At 38.5% G+C, this 23,166-nt stretch overlaps 1 protein-coding gene across 1 annotated transcript; it reads left to right on the top strand.

Annotated features, from left to right (window-relative positions):
• Positions 1-463: 463 nt before the first annotated feature.
• Positions 464-15,501, top strand: cygb2 (cytoglobin 2). The gene is made up of 3 exons (XM_010778246.1): positions 464-738; positions 9,903-10,134; positions 11,971-15,501. The coding sequence occupies exons 1-3, from the start codon at positions 545-547 to the stop codon at positions 12,133-12,135; spliced, it is 591 nt and encodes a 196-aa protein (XP_010776548.1). The 5' UTR covers positions 464-544; the 3' UTR covers positions 12,136-15,501.
• The last annotated feature ends 7,665 nt before the right edge of the window (positions 15,502-23,166 follow it).

Genomic DNA, 23,166 nt, shown 5'->3' with positions numbered 1-23,166 from the left:
GTTGTGTGTGTGTTGAGGGGGTTGTCAAAGACCTTTTGCTCTGTATATTTCTCCACCCCTCTCTGTCTCTCTCTCTCTTTATGTTTTCCTCCCCACCCCACTCTCGCTCCATCAGGTCCTCACAACACACAGCCTCCATACGCCTCATCTCCTCCACCAGCGCGAGAGGATCAGAGAGAGGGAGAGCAGGAGGGACGTGAGGACAACAGCAGCATCCCTGACCAGAATCTCCCTTACTGGGGGAGAAAGGGAGGAAGAGTAGAAAAAGTGAGGAAGGAAGATAAGTTTTCAGTTGGAGGGAGGACAAGTGTGGGAGAGTTTGGACTGAGGGAGCTTGGTGGCTGGTGGGAGGCAGTGGGGAGATCAGGAGCTTAATTTCCCCTCTCTTCCTCCTCATCCTCTTCTCCTCTCCTCTTCTCATCCCGACTCTCCTCTCCCAGCTCCCGCCGTGGGGTCTCAGCTCTCCCTCACCCTCCCCCCCTCCCTCGCTCCCTACCTCCCCCGAGCGCTGCTGCGAGCCGCTGGGCTGCTGCGCCGCAGGAGGATGTCTCGCAGGGAGTCTCCGCCGCCGCCCTCGCCACCTCCGCAGGTGCTGGGGGTCCGGAGAGGAGAGGTGGAGCCCGACGACCGTCCGGAGCGAGCCGAGCCGCTGTCTGACGCCGAGAGGGAGATCATCCAGGACACGTGGGGGCACGTCTACAAGAACTGCGAGGACGTGGGAGTGTCTGTGCTCATAAGGTGAGCTTTTACCAAAAGGTAGTGTGTTAGTTTGTGTAAGCTTCAAACAAAACAACAGATAGGCTACTTAAGTTTAGGGTTAAGTTTTGCTGCTGATGCTGATGGAGCTGTCTCTATCTGTTGCTCTGTTTGGATTTAGACGCTTATAATGTATCCTCAAGTATTTCTCTTTTCACACGCAAATATCCTGAAATGTTATTATTAAACCCTGTCGAAAAATATATTTTGGTTAAAATCTTTATGCTAAAAAAGATTTCAGGAGCTATTGCTTGACTTTCTTATTTGCTGTGACATTGGAGGCTCAGCTTTAGATAAATCTACTAAATGAATAGCTGAATGATGCTGAGTGAACTACATTTTCGTTGGGTTCAGAATGTGTCGTAAAGTTAACAGTAATTGAAAACCACATGATGCATTTGTTTTGTTTGTTTACTTCAGGGATGATATTTCTTCTAATAATACATGTTAATTTCTAATACCTAATTACTTAACCAGTCTTTTTATTTCTTGTCCAAATGTAGGCCTAACTTAATTGAGACTGTAACATTTTTTCACGCAATTATAAAGTCTTATCAATGGCTTGAGGGAATCTTCTGAAATCCTACATGAAGTGCGCAGAACACTGAACGTTACTGTGCTGGCGTTCTGGTATGTTGGTTATACTGAAGCTTCAGAACTGACCTCTTGACAGGTAACAGCCTGACTGTTTAAGGGTTTGTTTGTGACAAGGTTGTTAAGACTACCAGAGCAACAGAACTGCAGGTCATGTGACCGTATAATAATAATAATTATCTGACAAACTCTGTTGGCTTTTGTATTACACACACACACACACACACACACACACACACACACACACACACACACACACACACACACACACACACACACACACACACACACACACACACACACACACACACACCCTCAACCTCTCACCAGTAACTGAGCTGTGACAGTGTACGAAGAAGGAACATTGCATTCCTGTCTCATTGAGATGCTGGAGACATATTTCATAATCCACTTCTCCTCACACTTCAGTGTCACAGGAGATTGTATGAGATTTTGAATTTTATCTCCAATTTATGTATAGAATATACTTTAATAGTCGTTTATTATTTCTTACAAATATTACAAATCTTTGGATATTCTGTATGTTGTTCTTATTTATTCTTGCTCAACCATGATTACGTTAGTGTGTGTATTTTCTGCAAGGCTTCACTGTACAGTGCCGCAGACCAACACAGCTTCTTAAATGATTTTTTGTAAATCAAAGAAAAAAGGCATGAATTGTTTTGAATGTCCCTAGCTAAACTGTCTCAGTTTTACACTAAGAAATCCTTAAGGGCTTGTTAATTTGGACAGCAGCTATAGTACATTTTGTATGTGTGTGTGCGTGTGTCTTGTGCTCTTATCTGCTGATGACAGCAGCAAGCTCTGGCAGTGTCTTCATCCCTGCTTCACTGTCAACCTCCCTGCCACATCTAACTATTTTGTTCTTTTGTTCCATATTTTGACATTTTTACCTCCCATGAAGCACAAAAATGACATTCTTCTGCTTTTCAAATCTCATTTAGTTGTGATTACATTCTAAATGAAATAACAAAGCTGCCAACAAATTACATATCCAGGAATCCATTTTGCAGACTGTGGTTCAGATACATATTGACAGCCTGGATCTTCTTGTAACCAAAGAGAGCAACAGGACCTACACAATGTGTTACAAATGTGCAATACTAACTCTGACAGAATATGCACAACCAAAGCCGCAACTAATGATCCTTTTAATTTTGCTTGACAAAAGACTCAAATGTAAATCAAAATTGTTGTAGTAATTGCTAATTGAGTCTCTAATTTTTTCTGCACTTGACATTTTCATTATTCTATCTCTGTGCTGCACAAAGAGGGTGATTATGAACAGTTGACTGGCAGTTACCCAACATAACCTGAGGCTGACACTCATTCAAAGTCTTGCACGGTCGAGATATTTTTCATGAGATCAGAGCATATTAAGTGAGCTGTGTTTTCATTTTCATGTCAATCTGAGCCTGGATGCATGGAGAGAATAGACAATAGCCTCAGTTCATCTAACCAATGCATACAAATGCAATTGCACCAAAAGAGCACCCCAGGCGTCAGCAGAAACGGTACATCTGTGAAGACAATCAAATCCTGCTTACATTGACTCAAATAGAAGTGTTGTAGTGACAGTGATGATGGAAGGACTTAAGCACATTTTCACCAAGCTAATTAACCAATATAATTAATTCAAGGTATTTTATAACATTATGCATTTATGACAGAGCTTAGAGCAGGGCACACAAATGGGATTGCTTTCATGTTAATGTTAATGTCTCTTAATCACTAACGATACACATTTCTACAAAACATGGTTCATCTTCATACTCACTTTTGGGACTAGTCTCCTTTTCTCGTTTATGTTTTCTGCTGTTGATACCTCCTGAGTATAGATTGGATTCTCAGCAGATTGACATAGCGATGGCGTGTGAAACAGCTGTGACATCATCTTTATGTTAGCATGGCTACTGGTTTGTGCAGGATGTCCTGTTTCAGTGAAAACTCTGTCAACTCCCCTCTTACCCTTTTTTAGTCTACTGGCTTTATTTCCTGAAGCCTATGGGTACATGTCATGTCTTTTAACTCTGACAACACCAAATGCATAAAAAAGGGTTTGTCTTAATGAGGCTTTTAACAGTTATTGCCTCTTAAAAATCGTAAAAAACACTAAAAGCATGCTGTCTCTCTGGAGTTTCTCCAAAACAACCAAAACACACACATTTACATTAGGTTATTATCTGTGATATACTTTTGATAATGCAATATCTAGTGTGTAGTATGTTTTCACCGGTAGATACAAACTCAGAGTTGTTGCAAGAACACGGGGGCCCCCAGGGCTCTGTGCTCAGCCCCCTCATGTTCATGCGAGACGCTCATGACCACTGTCTGGAGAGAACTGAGTTGTGAAGTTTGTAACCAGATTACAAACAATAAGTTCTTAGACAGAACGAATGACTAACCACTGATTTTAGATAAAAGGAAGTTGTACCTCCAGTCTACAGGGGAGCTCCCTTTCTTGAGCCGTGAGACTCCTAAACTCATCCTATAGTCTTTATTACAAAAAGAGTTTTTTTTTTTTACTTAGGTAGAACAATTTCACTATAACTGCATTTCGTTTCACATCCCTATGTTGTACAATGTCATTACATTATAGAAGTTAAGATATGTCTTAACAAAACTAAAAACAAGCGGATGGCGCTCTAGGATTTATCATCTGGGGAACAAGAATATATTCTTATAACTATGAGGCTAACTTCACTCACTTTATACATCAAATAAACATTGAAGTTTGATGAGAAGAACAATAAATCGTTGTCAAATGTGCGTTGTTCTCTATGTTGGAATTATATAGTATCATATAACACAGTCAACGGGCCTGGCAGGCATTTAACTCACACATGTTTTAGCTATGAAGCCGCTGCAAGCTCTCCTTCCATTTTCTAGCTTTATTGACAATGCTATTCACCTATGGTTAAATACTTCAAGTAAACATTAAAAAGACGGTCTATGGTAAAACATCGACATATGGATAAAAATACGGAGACCACAGTGACTGCATGTTCCAAGTATGTCTCAGAACTTTAATCTTACATCTCTCTAAAGGCATGGTGAGAAACATTTTGTCCCCCCTCGTGTGAGAGGAGTGCTGATGTTTAGTACTTTGGAGAGCTCTGAACACATTCTTGCACCTGACTCTGCATTTGAATGAAGTAATCAAAGCCAAAGCAGTCCCATTAGTTAAGGTTGTTAATCACAGTAAGATTACACTTAAAGGGTTTTTATAAATCTTCGGAGTACCATGAACAACGTTGAGCCTCCTACTGGTACTTCAAGGACGTCTTTTTCACAACTCTGCCAACCCATACAGACAGCTTAATTATTGAAAATAAAATATATAATTATATTACCGGAATTCGTTATGATAGTCAAGAAAACTCTCCTGTTGAATTTTATCCAAATTCCAATAACATTTACCCCTCCCTCATTAACCTTGAATTTTAGCCTCACGTAGGGTGGTCCTTAAAATTGACTTAGACCCTACTTTCGATTTGAAGGACCACCCTAGGGCAGATATGAGTTGTGTTGGCATCAACAACTTAGAATGAGTATTATTTAGAAGACAATAAATAATGAGATGGTCTCATGTTTTTTTTTTAGGTCAGGCAACAAAAACACTTAAAGGAAAGATTGTGGTTAGAGTTAATAAATGTCCCGCTTACATATTTTTGAGCTTGGTTTTAGTTTAGTGAAGACTAGCTTGGAAGTTTAAGAAATCGGATAATTATTTATCTTAAAAAAATACACTGAAAAAATTGAAACGTTGGCGAAGATCACAGGTCATTAACTTTGAAATCTTGATATAACAATACTTGCTTTTTTTAGTGATAAAGGTTTTATTTACATGGATTTTGGAGAAAACAAAAGGCTAATTCCTAACAACACAAGTTGTCAAAGTCGTATGTAAAGGGAAGAAAAAAACGCTACGAGTGAACAGTAGCCTAATCAGCACCGCAGGGGTCTGGACAGCTCCACATTAGGCTAACCATGGGTAAATAATTTATTTGGGTTGAATATAGTTTGCTATGTACAGTGTGAACTGTAAGGATAACCAATGTATGTTAAAGCAGAGTAAAGTGTGTCATGTAATGAATGTAATGAACAGAGGATGGTCCTTACTACAGCAGCTTCAAATCCAGGTCTCCCACTTTCAATGGCTGTTCAACAATTAAAAGGCAAAAAGCTTGACAAAAGATGCTAATAAATAAAGAAATGTCAAATACTTTTTCTATAACAATAAGACACAATTCAATTTCTGCCTTTGTTAGACCTTGATTGGAGTCCCTACAGTCTGATTGATCAATAACGGGTACTCTTGTTTTTTTCACAACAAGATAAATATTCAAACAAATGTTCTCCGCTTCTGCAGAAAATCAACTAATCAGTGCTCTCTGGCTGACAAACGTTATAAGCCGTTATAAATCACTCTGGCTGATTTGGTCATTGTGATCGTAAGTCTGATGTGAGATGGGAAGCATCCTGCACATAAGCCTGATGTTCTACACACCCACTCATAACCATTAACTCCATCTGTCTAACCTCCACTCCATCACTTTCTGCTTCACTGTATAACAAGTACACTACTTTCTGTTATGGTATAAACAGTGGCACTGGATGTCAACGCTGTGCTACATAATCTCCCAGAAACCAAACCCCAAATGTGTTGTTGCAATCCGTAAAATTGGCTTTTTTTTTAAGAGAACATACTTCCTACTGGTAAAGCATTCAAATATTGAGTGTTATAGGATACACTTTAAAGGATAATAGGGACCTTTGGATAACAAAAAAGTCTTGCATATATTATTTTAATGTACTGTAAACCCATGCCGTGGCTACAGGGGATTTAGCATTTATCACTCTAACACAAGCAGACAGGCACAACAAGAAGAAGTCTTTTTTTTCTTCAAAGGAAACATCAGAGCAGCGATTGTTTTTTTTAAACTCTGCAGTTAAGTTTGTCTGTGCAGAACAAAAGCTATACTAGACAGTCTGTATTATTGCTGCTCCCGAGGAAAAGAGTGTGTACCGTGTATTGTGACAGCTGGCAGAGCCAAGCTAGGGGTGCTAGAGGCGAGCTGAGCCTTTGTAGGTCTAGCATGACATAGGATCTGGGGGATGAGGCTGTAGTGAAGCGAGCCGCCGAGGGCCAAACTCCAACTAGGATGTAACTGTACTGTACGAGCAATTCCAGTCAGCTGGAGCACTGACAAGAGTTAAAGTGGGTCAGAGCAAAGTGTGTGTGTGTTCACATTTAAATCCATCTGTTGTTCAGTCAGTGTTTGTTTGTATGTCTGTAAATGTGTAAAGCTCTGAGTGAACAGTTTGCATTGCTATCAGTGGAAACTGACAATACTTAATCTGCAAAGTTTCTCACTTACTCCTTTAGCTAAGCTTGTGGAAAATGTCTTATTGCTTTGGCGTGCGCTCGTCCCTCTCTCTTACTGAGCTGCTGTGAGCTCACAGCCCACTGTGATAAAAGCTGTCAAACCCCTGAATCAAAACAAATCCCACTAGACGATTTACATTGTCTTTGTTTATCTTTCCTCTTACATCTACCAGGGTGGTTTAAGAATGGAATTTACTACATCTTCACCTAAAATAGGCCTATCTCTCGTTGTACAGACACAAGTCCTTTGTGAGTTTTTAAAAGCTCTTACTGTAGGGGAAGCGTAGTTAATTTCACAGACAGGATACAGTATAACTCTGGATTACAGTATAACGGGGGGAAACAGTTTTTTTTAAATGTTGAGCTAAACTGTGAGAATATGACTTTGATGTTCTAAACTAATCCAGCAGGAATGTCTGCAAGCGTGATTCTAGATGACTTGCTGAGCTCAACAGTGTTGTTGGGCAACCCTTCATTGTTTTGCTGCAGCCCTGTTTGTGTCAATTCACTGGCTCAATTCAAATTCAAATGTTTTGTTTCACTTCATAATGATTCAAACCTTGTTTCGTTTCAGTTTCAAGACAACAGACGAGATGATGATTCTGAAATGAATCGTTTTTCGTTGGACTACCGTAAAGGTTGCATTACCACATGGTTTTATCAGGTGAAATATACACCTGCTGCTCTCAACAGTGATCGTTGATTACTTTAAAGTTGATTTGATTACATTTATGCAAGAAGACAAACAATCAGTATAGTTCCGTGAATTTATCGAATGGAAAAATATTACACAGCTTTTCAATATGTTTAATACTGTGCCTTCATGGGTTTCTTTCTGAATAAGCTACTGGCATAAACAGCACCAGACATGATGGAAATTAAACTCGGCTCTTCACCACACCTGCATCCAATTAAACTCAATCTTAACCATCAGGGTTCATCAAGGCTACCGCACTGTAAGAGATTCTGCCGGCACTTCTTCCCACACTGATGGTGTGCGTGTGTGTGTGTGTGTGTGTGTGTGTGTGTGTGTGTGTTTGTGTGTGTGTGTGTGTGTGTGTGTGTGCGCGTGCGTGCGTGCGTGCGTTAATAGGACGAAAAAAACGACTTAAATAACAACAGCAGAATGATCATTTATGGCATCTGTACATTAAAAAGCCTCGGGATATCATTTGCACAGAACGTTGTTTTGATGATGAGTGTGAAAAAGAGGGACTTTGCAGCCTCCAGATTTGTCGCATTTAAGCAGACTAGATGTCATAGCTGTCTGTTGTTATTGGGTTTAATACCAACAACTATTGAAGAAGGAATAGTAACAACAATGTTAAGCAGTGCTTGTTGTCTGTGTTATGTGTTTGTGGTCCTAATGATCTCGCCTCTCTTGTTAGCAAATTTGCTTCCAAAACACAATACATTTTCCTACCTATCTTCACAGCAAACAATAAAAAGAAAAAAACAACAACACTTTGAATAAAAAAAGCAAACCCTACAGTATACTATATAAATAATGATTTATTTGTGGAATGATTTAGCATCATTAAAGGGAGCACTGTTTTGTTTGTTGGACTTAGTTCGATCAGCGTCCAACCATAGCTTACAAATTATAGCCATAGGAGAGATTTCCTGCTCAACCAACCAGATCATTTAAGAAACAAAACAAGAATAAAAGTCTAAAATTATGCTAACAGCTCTGTGAAACTACATAGACATGCATGCTTTAAGCTAAATATTAATATAGCTACAATGAATGTGCTAATGTCAAGTTTTGCAGGTATTTGTAATTGACAATAGCAACAGACCAACAACGATGGTCTGATGGTTGGCGCCAGATGAAACGTCAGAAAAATCTTAAGAAAAGTAATATTGAGGGGAACAAGGATGTCTGTCCAATTTTGATGACATTGCATATAACAGTTGTCGAAACACTTTACTCAAAACCAAAAATATCAACATAATGGTGGCACAGGAGGAATGGTAAGAGGATTACTAATGTTATAAGGACTTATCCTCTGGGGACTCCAAATGTCTGTAGAAATCGTTTTCCCAATCGATTTAATAGATGCTAAGATATTTTACAGGATACAGTCAGCAAACATTTTTGATCTGCTGATAGCACTACAGATAAAGTCAAAGTATCACCAATCCAGTAGCATTCATCCTCTGGGGAGCATGAATTTCTGCAGAAGAAGTCATCACAAAGGCAACACTTGATCCCTTTCCATGAGACATTTACACTACAGGATCAGGCTCCTTTAGGTGACCCATGTGTCCGAAAATATGCTTTTTATTACAGTAAACCGAGCCATGCATTCAATATTTCTCTCCAGTGATTCGTCTCATCTGTGATATTTTTCGATTTTCCTGTGCATGGCTGGAGTATGAGACAATACATGCAGCCACTGGTGACAAGATGGCTGTGCATGGTAACTCCAATCCTGTGTGGCAAGCCATTATGCATCATTATGTACCATCATATTGGTCCAATCGATTGAAACATTCAACTTGTTGTTATCTGTAACTTGAAAATGATACTGTTAAATACAAACCTTTGATTACAAATGTAGAGTACATATGAATTTGGTTGTGTGCACTGTTGATAAATGAGGCCAAACAGTAAAGAAGACAAGCCATGCTGTGTTTTACACCAAAAAAAAACATTGACCAACTGTCCTCACTTCTGTTGTTTCTGGCTGTTCCTCCTCAACAGCCTCTTCTCCTCCTACATCTCTGGTGGTGTTTACAGAAAACATAAAATGACATGTTTGCTTCTATAATAATGCATTTTCTCAATTCTATTAACTAATCAATCTGAGAGTTATGTATAAGGTGGCCCATTTAAGAAGGCCTATAGCAATATCATTAGTGTTGCAGGTATTTGGTCATAAACAAATTATTGGATAAAAGAAACAAAAATGTCAACCTCGTTGAGGAACTAGAAGATGGTCCAAGGGATCACATACTGTAGGTCATCAGGATTCATCCTCTGGGGAAAATGTCTGTACAATTTTAAATCTAATACATCTGATGTTTGATCGGATATTTCAGTTTGGCGCAAAGTGGCGGAGCAACCAGCTGATATATGCAAATTAGCAAATTATCTTTCACGTTCTTTCTTTTAACTAAAGTGTATTTGCCTCCTTAGGTTCTTTGTCAACTTCCCATCGGCCAAACAGTACTTCAGCCAGTTTCACGACATGGAGGATCCAGAGGAGATGGAGCGAAGCAGCCAACTTCGTCACCATGCCTGCAGGGTGATGAACGCCCTCAACACCGTGGTGGTAAACCTCAACGACCCAGAGAAGGTGACGGCAGTGCTGGCCTTGGTGGGGAAGGCCCATGCTATCAAACACAAGGTGGAACCCATGTACTTCAAGGTAACTTCAATAATGTATCCACTATCTGATGCTATTAGACCCTTTTACATAGTTAGTCTGTGATGGTGTGACCCTAGGATGAAGTGTACTCTATCACTTGACCTCTTTTGTGTCACATTCTGCTTATTTTCATCGAACATGTTATATATTTTCCAGAATTGCCTTAGGTGCATTTGCCACAGGGAGTGTTGTTTGACTGACAAGCAATATCTTGCCTTCTACTTTTGGCAACTTTATTGGTGTGCTCATGAAATAAAGTACACTGTGTGCTGAAAAAAGACAATTGTCCCGCTAAGAGGAAGAGCAAAAATATGTTCTTGCTTCAGCAACCACTTAAATTATCAAAGCATCCTATAAGTACCCCAAAGAAATGTTACTATTACAGATCTAAGACCACAGGGGACTCTCTTGACTATTTAAATGTTCTTAAGCAAAAAAGTGTATTCCTGTCTCAACTATTACTATTGCACCTGTGAGCAAGAATGAAAGTTGAATGAAATGAAAAAGAAAAATGTCCGGTGGTGAGTGGCATACATTCACTAACAAATTACTTCATATTTCTTTGCTATATTCTGTCAAATTGTAAATAAACATAGATCATGTATAGTCATAGCATATTATAATTAAATAAAAAGTAAGCTATGAATGCAGTAAAATAATCAAAGTAAATACATTCACTAGAATAACTTTATTATCAGACCTAACATAAAGTGCTGATTAACTGTAGAGGGAGGAAAGACGGAGTCATCAAAAACATTTAAAATCCAATTTAGTCCATATATTTTTCAATGTTAAACTCTATGATTATTAAACATGATTCCCTCTTCATCTGATTGAAAAGAGTAAGTCATTTAAAAGTCGTCTGCAGTTGGTTCTTAAATGCAGCTGTGAAGAGGAAACATTACCTCCATTTAAGCATCACTCCACCAGCTTCCGGATGACTGCTCTTTAAGATTTAAATGATCACTTTATGAATAAAACGTGACACTGATATGGCCCAGTGTGTATTCCCTGAACCCTAACCCTAACCTCATACTGTATGTACTGTACAACGGTGAACCTCTATTATATAAATGTTTTGTGTTTATGTTCAAAGAATCATCATTAATAGAAATGGATGATTAATTAATACTTTCAGGCGGCTTGTTACACAAATACACAAAACCTGAGGACTTTTTTATATCAGTCTGAATATCGAAATAAGATACTGAATATCTTCTGGAACTCATCACAACAACAACAAAAACTGGCTATAAAAGAATAAATGTAATGAATTTAGCTGCATCCTAAATCATCATATGTCCAGCTTCTGAACATTTGCAAACGATTGAGTTTAAGGATTAATTCCTTTGAACTTCTAAATACACGGACCTGCTTACAGGCACCTGTCGCACATCTCAATGGCTTTTATAATGATCTGATTATTTTCCAGTGTCATCTATTTTTCTTCAGATTGACCAAAGTGAATATTCTGTCAAACACTCTTGCATTTCTACCAAATTTAAATCCACATTTCTTCCTCATTTTTGCTTTCTTTTCTTTCCTCAAAGTGTTGGCCATTCTCTCTCCTTTTTCCACTTTCATTCCCTTTGTATAGCATGCCCACCCACTGCTTTCATGCCTTTTCCGGTTATCATTTTCAATTCTCACCTGCCTCGCCTCATTTTCTGTCAAAGCAAATTGGATTCTTTATTTCCAACGCTCCAGTGTTACTTTACATTACTCTCTCTTTCAACCACATGATCTTGGTAGCCACATATTCCCACTCTTTCAATCTCTTGCTATTTTTCTCTCTCCATGTTAACCACGTTTTTTTCTCACCCTCCTTCCTCTCAGATCCTGAGCGGTGTGATCCTGGAGGTGTTGGCTGAAGATTTCCCAGAATTCTTCCCGGTAGAGGTGCAGATGGTGTGGACCAAACTGATGGGGGCGGTGTACTGGCACGTGACGGGGGCCTACACAGAGGTGGGCTGGCTCCAGGTCTCCAGCTCGGCAGTGTGAAGAGTTTGGAAGTAGAGAGGGGTAAAATAGTTATAACTTGCAAGGAGTTCTTTGAGGATGGTTTCACAGACATGGACAAGATAAACGTGGTAATCCGTGCATCTCTGTACTTTATCTTGGTGGCATTCTAGGTGCTAAGCCTTCATTGCAGTGGTGTTTCTACATTGCATAGCCCAGATATCACCTGGACACCAAACCATGTAGCCAGAAAACATTCGACTTTTCTTCTAGTAAAGTTTTAGCCAGTGTAAGAGGTACTTTTTGTCTATGTTTATAGCAGGGAACCTATGACTGCTAATGCTAACTATCCAGTTTGTCTACTGTTTAATTGACAAATGACCCTTTGCTAATCCCTGCCTCCCTTAGCTACTGATGCTAGGCCCTTCAAGCTTTTAAATCTAGTAACATATTCGGTGTACGTGGAAATCAGCTACATACTGTATAATGCTGAAAGGCTAAAGCTACATGTCCTTAAAGTAAACACACATCACATTGTAACACTTGTTGTTCTTGTATTGTATGTTTATACACTAGTTCTAGCATTGAGGTACCCTTATATTAAAAAGTAATAATAAAACATTATTATAAGGAGAAAAAAACCCTGGGATACTTTATATGTAGACTAATGAGATAGTTAGCTTAACATGCTAGAACTTGAAGTGTAGGTTTGAGCAGACAAACAAAATATGTATCTAGTGTACATTTATACTATCTGAGTGCTGTTTATACTATAAAAAGCACCCTCAAAACTCTTCATAAGCTATAGCTCTTACTACATCTTCATCCACTCTGTTTTGGCATCCAATGAAAGTACATTTCAACAGACCTGATGTGTGTAGTTACAGCTAACATTATATGTTGGACATAGTAGTTCACGGTAATGCTAGGGTTTTACTGAACAGTCAGCTGGGGATGGCAGAAACAGAAGTTTATTTTCAAGAAAATATTGCGGATTATGACTTTACATGGTGAGTTCATTTCTGTGGAAACCTTTAGTGAGCGAAGCACCTCCTGGCTAAGCCGCACATATGAATACACCTTATGATACTTTGAAGAAGAGATTGAGAATTGTGTAGACAGGAAGTGATTTTTAAGCTGGGGCAGGTAGTTATTAAAGCCCCGGCTATGCGACCATGCAGCTGCTGACTGTTAATAATTCCTCTTTGTGTCCTACTAAAGTATATCCTCATGTTTAGGGGAACCGTGCCCCTTTCTCTCTCTATTGATGCATTGCGTGCTCTTAATGTCTTGTTTAACTTAACCGAGATGTTGTTTGTATAAGTGTACAGTGGGCAAGTGTGCATACTCTTCTGCCTTTGTTTACAACTCATGACGCGTCCTTCTGTTGACGTGTTAAACAGGGCTGTTTTTTCTTTGCTAAAAGTCTAGCAACAATGCTTTGATTTTCCTTTTGCTTTTCACTTTCATTACACGCTACCACTGTAAAAGGGCGATGGAAAAAATCAGCAGGTGGTCACAATCATCAACTGCACACGTACACACTCACACACAGACAGGCTATAAGACCTTCCCTGTGCTAATATTTACAGGCCTGTCAGTTAGTTTACTTCTTCTAACCCCCATCAGAGAGACAAGAGGCATTAAAGGCTCCATTAAGGGCTTTAGAAAGTCCCTCTGGAGGTCTACTGGAAAACATGTCAGCTTTAGAAGTGCCATCAGTGTATTTTACTTAAATCTCTGACCCATCTTACACAAGAAATTAAATCTTACATCTAAAGAATGATGCAACCTGCATACTGACAACATTCTTCACCTAACCTAACCTTCGTCACTGGTGCTTCAGTAATCACAGTCTTTGGACTGCATGCTCTCCCACTAGCCGTCCCCATCTGCAAGTCTTTCTGGTCAATTTCCAAACATACACGGCAAATCTGTTTAGGACAGAAATTTGATTCAATCTTCAGTTTGCATCTGCTCCAGTGACGTCCTGTATCTCCCATTTGACCCAGCTTGGCATCGGCATCTGGCATTAATGAGGACGTAACGAGTCTCCTCTCCTCCTCATTTGGTCGTTCATCTACTGTCACTTCCCATTGCCTCTGTTAGGACCGCGTCAGCGTGAACAAAAAAAATTATGACAGGATAGATGGTCTGAAAACTGCCACAACACGACAGCCATTCACAATAAAGCTTTATCAACATGTCTTTGATTTAATTTCAACATTTAAATATTGTTTCCAAAAACCTTTCCTTAAAAAACAGCTTCGCTTTGGAAACCAGAAAAAATAATGGCATCCCCAAGTTGTAAATCTAACTTAATCTTTAAAGTAGGCCAAGTGGAATATTATAAACGTATCATCATCAAGAACCGCTTGTTTCAGATTGCTTTGTGTCATGCATATAAGGATTGCGAGTTTAACCAAAACTGCCATTTGTTGTTGCTCACAAAACCACTAAGCTCTCCTTTTGACAGTAAATACAATGGGATATAAATGCTTCTTATTTAGGGTTGTAATTATTTATTTGCTAATTAAACATCCCATGTGATTTTGTTTACATCCCCTTCCCAAGTCTTTCCATGATTACACTTTGTCGTCTGGATAACTCTTGCTAACTGGAAATATTGAAGACTTGTTTATTTATTCGAAAAGCATCACATTTATAGACTCTTTTCACAGCAGACCGTGATATTTTGACTTTTCATAGAGGAAACAGCACAGGTGGAGCTTATACCATTAACGATGACTCAATTCCTGAAGACATTGCTTTACATTTTGATTGCAATTTTAGAATTTCATATTTATTCAAATGGTTCTAGTGTGAGCTACATTAAATATCGAGAAGTGTCCCTTCTGAAAACATGAACAACTTAATATCTTGTTATCTTGACAAAACGGTTTCCTTGAGATAGGGAGAAAAATGACCATGGAATTAAAAAATCCTGAGAGAACACAATATTTTTACTTGGGATCATGATAAGAGGATTAAAATAATAATTGCGACTGCAGCCAATCTTCAGTACCTGTAATAACTGCCTTTCACATAAAACACAAATTCACTAAGAGCTCTCTTTAAACAAGTTCCTCTTCAAGTTAAGTTATAGTGTTGTGAGCCAATAAATGGATAAATGGATACAAATACACAAAGTAGTCTAACAAACCTCAAAGTAAACTATTTCCACTTTGACTCAAAAAGCTGTCGAGGCAGTAAAGCTGTTGTCAGTCATAAATGATCCGCTTCAAACTATACACCAGTCCTATTCTTTGCCCGATTTCTGACGTCAGCTTCGCCCAGAGGTCAAGCCTCAGGCAGCTCGAGGTTCAGGAGTATTTTTGTTAAGCAAAGATCCCCCGACATTTTGTTTATTAAACACTGAGTGTCTGCACACACACACACACACACACACACACACAATTATGTGCAGACACATCCCAATATAGCTAACCTGCTTTCTTTACGGCTTTTCTCACATATGGTCTTGCATTTAATTGGTGAGTTGGGCATGTCCTTGCATGCCAAGTGTACTACAGCAGCACTTAATCCAAAATCCGCTCATTAATTAATTTCACATGTTTTCTTTTAGCAAATAAGGGCATCACAGCATATATGAAACGTGAAAAGTGTTTTTGTTGTGAAATGTTTCTGTTTATCAGTTGAAAAGTTAGGACTTTATATTTTTCTAAATATATCTATGAGAAGGATTATATGTATTTGAATACTGTATGAATATGTCATTGTATACTGCGTTGTTGGTGGGAGCGAGTGCAGTGGCTTCGTAGTGTTTTGAGCATGTTTGCACAGCCTACCACACACCTGTACCTTCGCAGCCCTGGTGAAAAGAATCATGACTATCAATAAAATATACTTAAATTTGTCTCTGTCTGAGTTTTTGCATATTTAAAAACAACTTTTTCAAATAGATAATTCCGATTAATGTCTTTGTAATGTTTTCACTTCATAAAACCAAAAAGTACTACATAATCTGATGTCAATGTTCGTGCTTAAATTAATCAGAAATTTCAATCAAATGAAGTTATTTAACAAAAGCTGTTCAAAGGCAATTGGATTCCAGTCCATTCCGTGGTAATTTATTTTATTAGATTCATACATTTCACTCACTTTTTGTCCAGAGTGAGATTTATGTCTACTCCTGTCTCACCAAGAGAGACCATGCAGGCTAAAACACTTCAAAAGTGTTTCCCTGTTTCTATGTCTAGCAGCATTTTAAAGGGATTAGAAACTATATATATAACTACTATGTTACTGCAACTATTATGCATATTCTTCAATATCTTTGAAAGAGGATTGCATTTTCTTTTTGGATAATTGTTTAGATAAAAAAAAAATCATAATTGGGGAACACAATCATGGTCATGGTTAAAACAAACACATGATGCTGTGTCCCCACTCAAAAGTCTCATGTTCATACATTGTTTAAGGAATATTAGAAATATAAATGACCTAAAATATAATAAAAGTGAATCAACAGAAGAAAATAACTTTTCAGATTGAACTGTAAAACAATCATTCTCTGTTTGTCCTGTACTGTAAACTAAAATACACTAAATAACTTAATAAACCAGCAATATAATAAAAGCAGCTTTCTGTCACACATGAAGCCGGTGCAAAGATCTGAAAGCTGGTGTGTCGTGTAGGCGTCATTTGCGCAGGCGACATGTCACCATCACTTTTTGAAATGGCACATTTTGTCCCCACCACTTTTTAAAGTATAACTTTAAAGAAAAATAGCATGCACAAAGAAATGTAATAAACAAGAACACTGGTTTAGTGTCAAGACGTGCAAAAATGTAAGTAAACTTTGAATAGAAAATGTGAAAAACAAACATTGCTCCCTCTTTACAGCAGCAGGGAACAGGCATTGCACTTAAAAAAAGGTAATGTCAACTAAAAGTAATTCCCCCTTACTCTACTGACTTTAAAATGCTTGCAGCAAGTTGTTTGGCTTGTTTGCCTGAATTAAATGTGGTGTTTTCATTTTAATTTATTTTCAGAGAGTACCAGTTTTCTTTTAACATACAGGCCAACATGTTCTACCAAACTGGGGATTCAAAGCCACGTCTCACAGAGAATTAGACATGGACTGCCTGCTTTAACCACTGAGCTATACAGCAGCTTGAGCAAGCAGGATTGATTTGAAATAATTAGATCACATGACCTTTTTTTGTCCCTTGGAGGTAAGGGGGTGTCCCCTGGCAAGGACACACCATCTCTCAAAACATGAATACTCACAAAGATTATAAAGGAAATTAAAACATAAAAAGCTATTTATGTAAGTATCTTTCTTACTCTGTACTGGTTGACCGTCCTCCCATCTCACGTGATGTTCACCATTTCACTCTGCCGTGTTGGGAATCAAACCACCAACCTTCTGACTCTTAGACATCCGCTTACCCTTTGAGCCAAAGCAACCTGGATATGTTTTAGAATCATTTTACCGCCTTGGCTTCTACATATATTATGGGTTAGGGTTAGGGCACTCATGGAGGACTTGTCAGAGGAGATATTGTAAAAACATTTGTTGAAACTCATCACAGGAAGTGACAGTCAATATTTTACATGTGTTCAGAAAAACTCAAGGCTACCATAGCATTTGGAGTCAGGTTACTTTAATATGTCCTCTATGGAATTAAGCCTCTGTATCTTTCTAACTTTACCTAACTTCAGTTTTTCATCATTCGGCTGTGCCTGAAAGGAAGAGCTGTCTTTCAGTCAGAAGGTGGTGGGTTCAATCCCAGCCATGCAGTTATCATGTTGATTGATCCTAGTGTGTATTGTGCTGCTTGTTAAATGTGTGTGTGTTCTCACTGCTAGTGGAGAAGACCTGTTTGAAATCCAAGTCCCTTACACCCTTGTTACTGAGTTTTATGTAGTAGCAAAACCTTTAATAGCAACACAATTTTTCACGCTAATTTATATCTGGCTCTTCAGGGCTCTGAAGTCAAGTGTACTTCTTGCGCCAACTCCACCAATCAAAGTCAATCAAAGTTTATTTATTAAGCCTAATATCAAAATTTTTTACTTTGTCTCAGGGGGCTGAAACATGCACTGACACAGACATTTATAAATATGTAAATGTAAGTGAAAATAAATCTAGAAATACATTAAAGATATATAATGTCTGTTCTGTTTTATTCTCAACTTTTTTACATTCATTTATATATTTTCACATTTATTTATTTATGAAATGTATTTATTCTTGTATTTATGCATTTTTTTTTAACTTATGTCATGTTCTATCCTCCATGCCTGTTAGCTTGTTGTGTGAATAAAGGTACAAATGAGCTCCAAATAGCATCACAGCAAGACCTATAGTTGGGCGTTCATTGTTTGTGCATCGGTTTGTCATCATGCAGGTGCTCGAGGTTCAACAAACAGGGGAGGGACATATTTTGTCTTCTGCTGCTGATGATAAATCTGGAGAAATTGTCCCCACCACTTTTTCTAACAAAGTGACGCAGATGGTCGTGTTCCACTTTCCTGTGTTAGGGAGGAATCTGGTAGTAGAAACTAAGAGAAATGGATTATTGTTTATATATTGTTTCTGTTCAAAATTATTTTTAGCATTTTTAATGTCTTTGAATCCACAGGTGAAATCGACCCAGTTAACCCAACACAGCTCCTATCTCCCGCCTGCAGGTAGTCGTGCAGATACTCAGCTTGGCAGTCCCACTGTTTCAGGAATGAGAGATAATTAAATGGAATGAGATGTAAATGTCCCTAATCAATGATTAATGGTTTCCTGTTCGCTGCTTGGCGCTGCAGGCGAGACTCTATCTAAGGCTCCAGTGGGAGGTTCATGCGGGGAGGAACACAGTCATTTTTCAAATCCATACAGTCATTTATTCAAAGCGTACATCTTATCATCAAAGAAACGTTTTTGTATTTGCTTTCTGGGACGTCTTTAATATTTTGGCTTTCCATGAAAGCAATTGCTACATGCTGTATCTAAGTAATTTTATCAACAGCACCTTTCACAATAGGTTGTTGGGCTGAAAATGTTCTTATCGCCTAAAGGATTAAATATAATACTCCGGAAATCTATTTTATCCTCTTGCTGCCTGGCTCCAGTAATAAGGATCGGTGAAGCAGGTAAACACCATGAGAGTCTGAAAATAGTAATTCCCCCATGAGTGCCTCCATCGTTCACAGCGTGGCCAACAGGACACTGACTTGTCACCATGGTGACACATTTTCCCACTGCCAGATATTGTCATTTCCCGAGAGCTGCAACACACCTGGACAAACTCTGCTTTGCTCTTTGAGAACATGTGGAGGCTAATAATAGGTACACTCTGAAACAGGAGCAATTACTTGGAAAATAAAAATGTCCGGGATACATTTCATAACATGCTTACTGCTGAAGAAAGAAATCATTTAATCCTCCAGACACTCACCGAGTATACCTATAGTGTTTTCACTTTACTTACCTTATTTTTTTTTTTCAATCTCACTCATCAGCTTTGTATCCAGTTGCAACAGGCTTCTGTTATCAGCCTGAAATAAATAAAAAAGGTAAATTACATTTTAATGGTCAAGCCCTCGCCTTTCACTGTTTCCAATGAAAACTATGCCTGCGTTTTTCATACCTGAAAATACCTACTCTATTGCATTCCAGTTGTTAAAACCCATCAGGTTAGATGATATGATAACATTTGTGCCTCAAACATGTAGTTCAGTGAGCAGTTTCATACAAAACTAAATAGTACTAAAAAAGGCTTTCTTGATTTGCAAAATTATCTTTTAATTTCACATAATAATAGGTATAATTCATGGCACAATTCAAATTTGATAATAATTGGTTCCATAGTGGACATTATAAAAATATGTTAGAATCGATCCTGAGGAGAAAATGAATGTCAGTTGGTCATCAAAGGGCTGTAAGAGCATATTAATATATTCAAGAAAATGTATAAAGAACATTTTTGATTGTGTTCTGGTTTTACGTTTCAGTATTTGTAAGCAACTGTGACTGAAAGAATATTGCTTTTATTTTACTTTATTACGTTTATTTCATTTTCTTTCTTCCAAAAAACAAACAGTATAAGGGTACATGTTTTGTTTTAAAATAACTGTGTGGAATAAACAAATAAATAAATAAAGTCCGTATGATTCAGCCTCTGGGGACCAAGAATGAATTGACTAAATTCCACCTCAATCCATCTAGTACATGTTGTGATATTTCTGGTTAAAAATGAATGCACCCAGCACAAAACAATTCAGCATACAGAGTTTATTAGCAAGTCATTTTCCAAACACTGTTCACATGTTGACCAATTTAAATACACTTCCTGAAATGTAGCAATTGCTAAAAATGTCCTTGTAACTTTGCTCTAATAAATCCTTTCATTATTTCAGACAAACGAGCCCAGAGCACGGCTAAGCCAGCCAGCACATTCAGGTCAGCACAAATTACAGCTCTGTGACACCCGAGTCCCCTGATGTTTAGGCATTTGTGAGTCCGTGCAGCTCTCCATCACCACAAAGCTCGAGAGGAGGCCTGAAGAATTTTCCAATTAGGCATCTCAGAGCTGCAGATGAGATGCACCGCCACATCGCAGCAACTTGACATTCCTGACAGCCACTTGTGTGAACTTCCATCTGTCTGCAGTCGCCGGTCCATGCACCAGAGGTTTCATGACAGAGCTGCGATGGCAAAGTCACAGGTGCCAGTGATGGGAATGTCATCGCTGGCTTGAGAATATCCACGTCTCTCTGTCTGTGAGAAATATAACTTCGGCCTAATGAGACATATTGGGAGGCTTAGGATTTGATTTATGCGTGTGTGTATTCACTCAGCCATTCTGTGTCTGGGAGCCATCCTCATTATGATGCCAGGTTGTTGTTAGTTCCCCTTAATAATGCCATCATTCACAAGCCTGGTGTATGGGATACAGATTCTGTGTCGCTACAAACAGCAAGGGATCCTAAACTATGAACTACATATGTAAACAAGTCAAGAGTGCACACATCAGCACATAAACAATTTGTGATCTCCAGAGACTCCATCCTAGTGACTTTGGTGATTCTCCTACTTTTTAATGCAACCAGCAGGTTAAAGTTTCCACTTAGCTATTGAAAAATCTCAACAACTACAAGAGAGTTGCAAGAAATTGAATAGACATTGGCATTAAGGCTGAAATAAATATGACTGCATTGGAAGGAAGCTAATTGATTGTCACACACACAATAACAATACAATGTTGTGAATAAAGTGTAAACTGTACAAATAGTAGTATACGTATATATATATATGCATATATATCGCAAATGTTAACATATAACAACATATATATCGCAAATGTTAACATATAACAAGCTTAACATAGATGGTGAACATGGGAAATATTGTAACTGCTGAAAATCATCCATTTTCATTGTCATGTTGAGCATGTTAGCATGTAGAAATATAGCCTTTAGCTGCGAAAACAGCCGCACAGAGCCTCCATCATTGCTGTAGAGTTGCTTTCCAATTTGCCAATCAAATGAAGAGTAACAATTAGGGTTTACTTAACTGGACTGCTAAATATATTTAAACATAAACCAAATGCAAAAGTTCATAAACAGTAGCCTACCTATAAATTATTATTCACTCTTTTTATCTTACCTTAATTGTTGGCTGCGTAAAACATCAAACAGTCAATCGAACAACTATAGTATACGAGGTTGGGGGAGATGGGGGAACAAGGTCAGGCATGAAAGGGACATGTTACAGCGGGAAGATATTATAAAAAAAAAAGAAGAGATTTAAAAACATCTGAGGTGTCTCCACAACCTGAGGACTGGGGCTTTTCATTGAAGATTAAGTATTAAATATCTGAACACAATAAGTGCCCACACATCACAACATGGCTAAGGTGGGCAGCAGATCTGTGCCTCAATAATGTGGCATGTCATCTTTTCTAATCTGGGATTGACTAATCCTCCAACGTCCCTGATCCAGGCAGAGAGAGGGAGAGACGAAAAGGTCTCCTCGGCTGTAGAGAGTGGATTCATTATGGAGGCTTCGTGTTGACTCTGCTGTCTATCTGGCTGCAGGGTGTTGGGGTCGAGTACCATGTGCACCACCATCATGATTCTCTCCACTCTGGCTCTAGTGCTCAGACGGCATCTCAACAGCCGACACAAGACGTAAGTTGTTGTTTTTGTCAAGCTTTATCTAAGCAGGGCAGAGTTCTGGTACTCATGCATCCACAACATATCTTACTGGATTTGTTCATTGTTTTTCCTAAAAACACTTTGTCTGAAACATTACCAAGGACATGACCACAGTGTCCTCAGTGGTAGCTGTGTCCCCGGTTACTCTCGTTAGTAGGATGAAAGGTACATTAGTGTTTGACAAATAAGTATTAACATTTGTTCTCTCCCTGTCATCTTATAGAAAATCAATGGAAATGCATCAAACAGACCTTGTTTCATCCGAGTACAACACACCCAATTTTGGTCATTTTGCGATCCATCTCAGCTTTAATGAGCACCCTCAGGCCCATGTTGTGTGCGTATGCTCTCACTAATTAGGACCAACATGCTGTTTGTTTGAAATGATCTTGTTTAATTCAGTAGTTATTTAATTTTCAGATGTATCTCAGGTTTGGTTAATGCAGTCCTTTTCTAAAGTATACTAAGATTTACTGAACAAAATGCCTTTTATAAAGCACATTTTACGATTAAAGAGGATCTTTTTTTGCTTTTCTGAGTTTCTTTCATTCAAACCTTTATTTAACCAGGTGGTCCCATTGAGGTCATCGATCTCTTTTTCAAGGGAGACCTGCCAAATATCTGAACCATCCTGTAGTGAGCTGTATATATTGTGCATGTAAATAGTCTGCAAAGGCTTTAGTTTGCTATAGTGACATCACTATGTCACACTTGATCTTGATCAAACACAACAGAGCTGGCTAGCTAACCAATCAGAGCAGACTTGTCTCTCCTTTCAAACTAGCTGTACTGCTACAGTCTATGGGACACAATGCATTGGTCATTTTAAATACATACTGCTATATAAAGTGAAAGCAACATGTTTCACCAACATACATTATGCCTTGGATTAAT

This window comes from Notothenia coriiceps, unplaced genomic scaffold (assembly GCF_000735185.1).
Source record: "Notothenia coriiceps isolate Sejong01 unplaced genomic scaffold, NC01 NC01_scaffold00019000, whole genome shotgun sequence".
Classification (NCBI taxonomy): domain Eukaryota; kingdom Metazoa; phylum Chordata; class Actinopteri; order Perciformes; family Nototheniidae; genus Notothenia; species Notothenia coriiceps.
Note: the sequence above shows the minus strand (reverse complement) of the source record. Positions and strands in the feature narration are given on the sequence as shown.

Coding starts and splice junctions, on each gene's coding strand:
- cygb2 (XM_010778246.1), top strand. CDS start 545: ATGTCTCGCAGGGAGTCTCCGCCGCCGCCCTCGCCACCTCCGCAGGTG. Junction 739..9,902: donor GGAGTGTCTGTGCTCATAAG/GTGAGCTTTTAC, acceptor TTGCCTCCTTAG/GTTCTTTGTCAACTTCCCAT. Junction 10,135..11,970: donor TGGAACCCATGTACTTCAAG/GTAACTTCAATA, acceptor CCTTCCTCTCAG/ATCCTGAGCGGTGTGATCCT.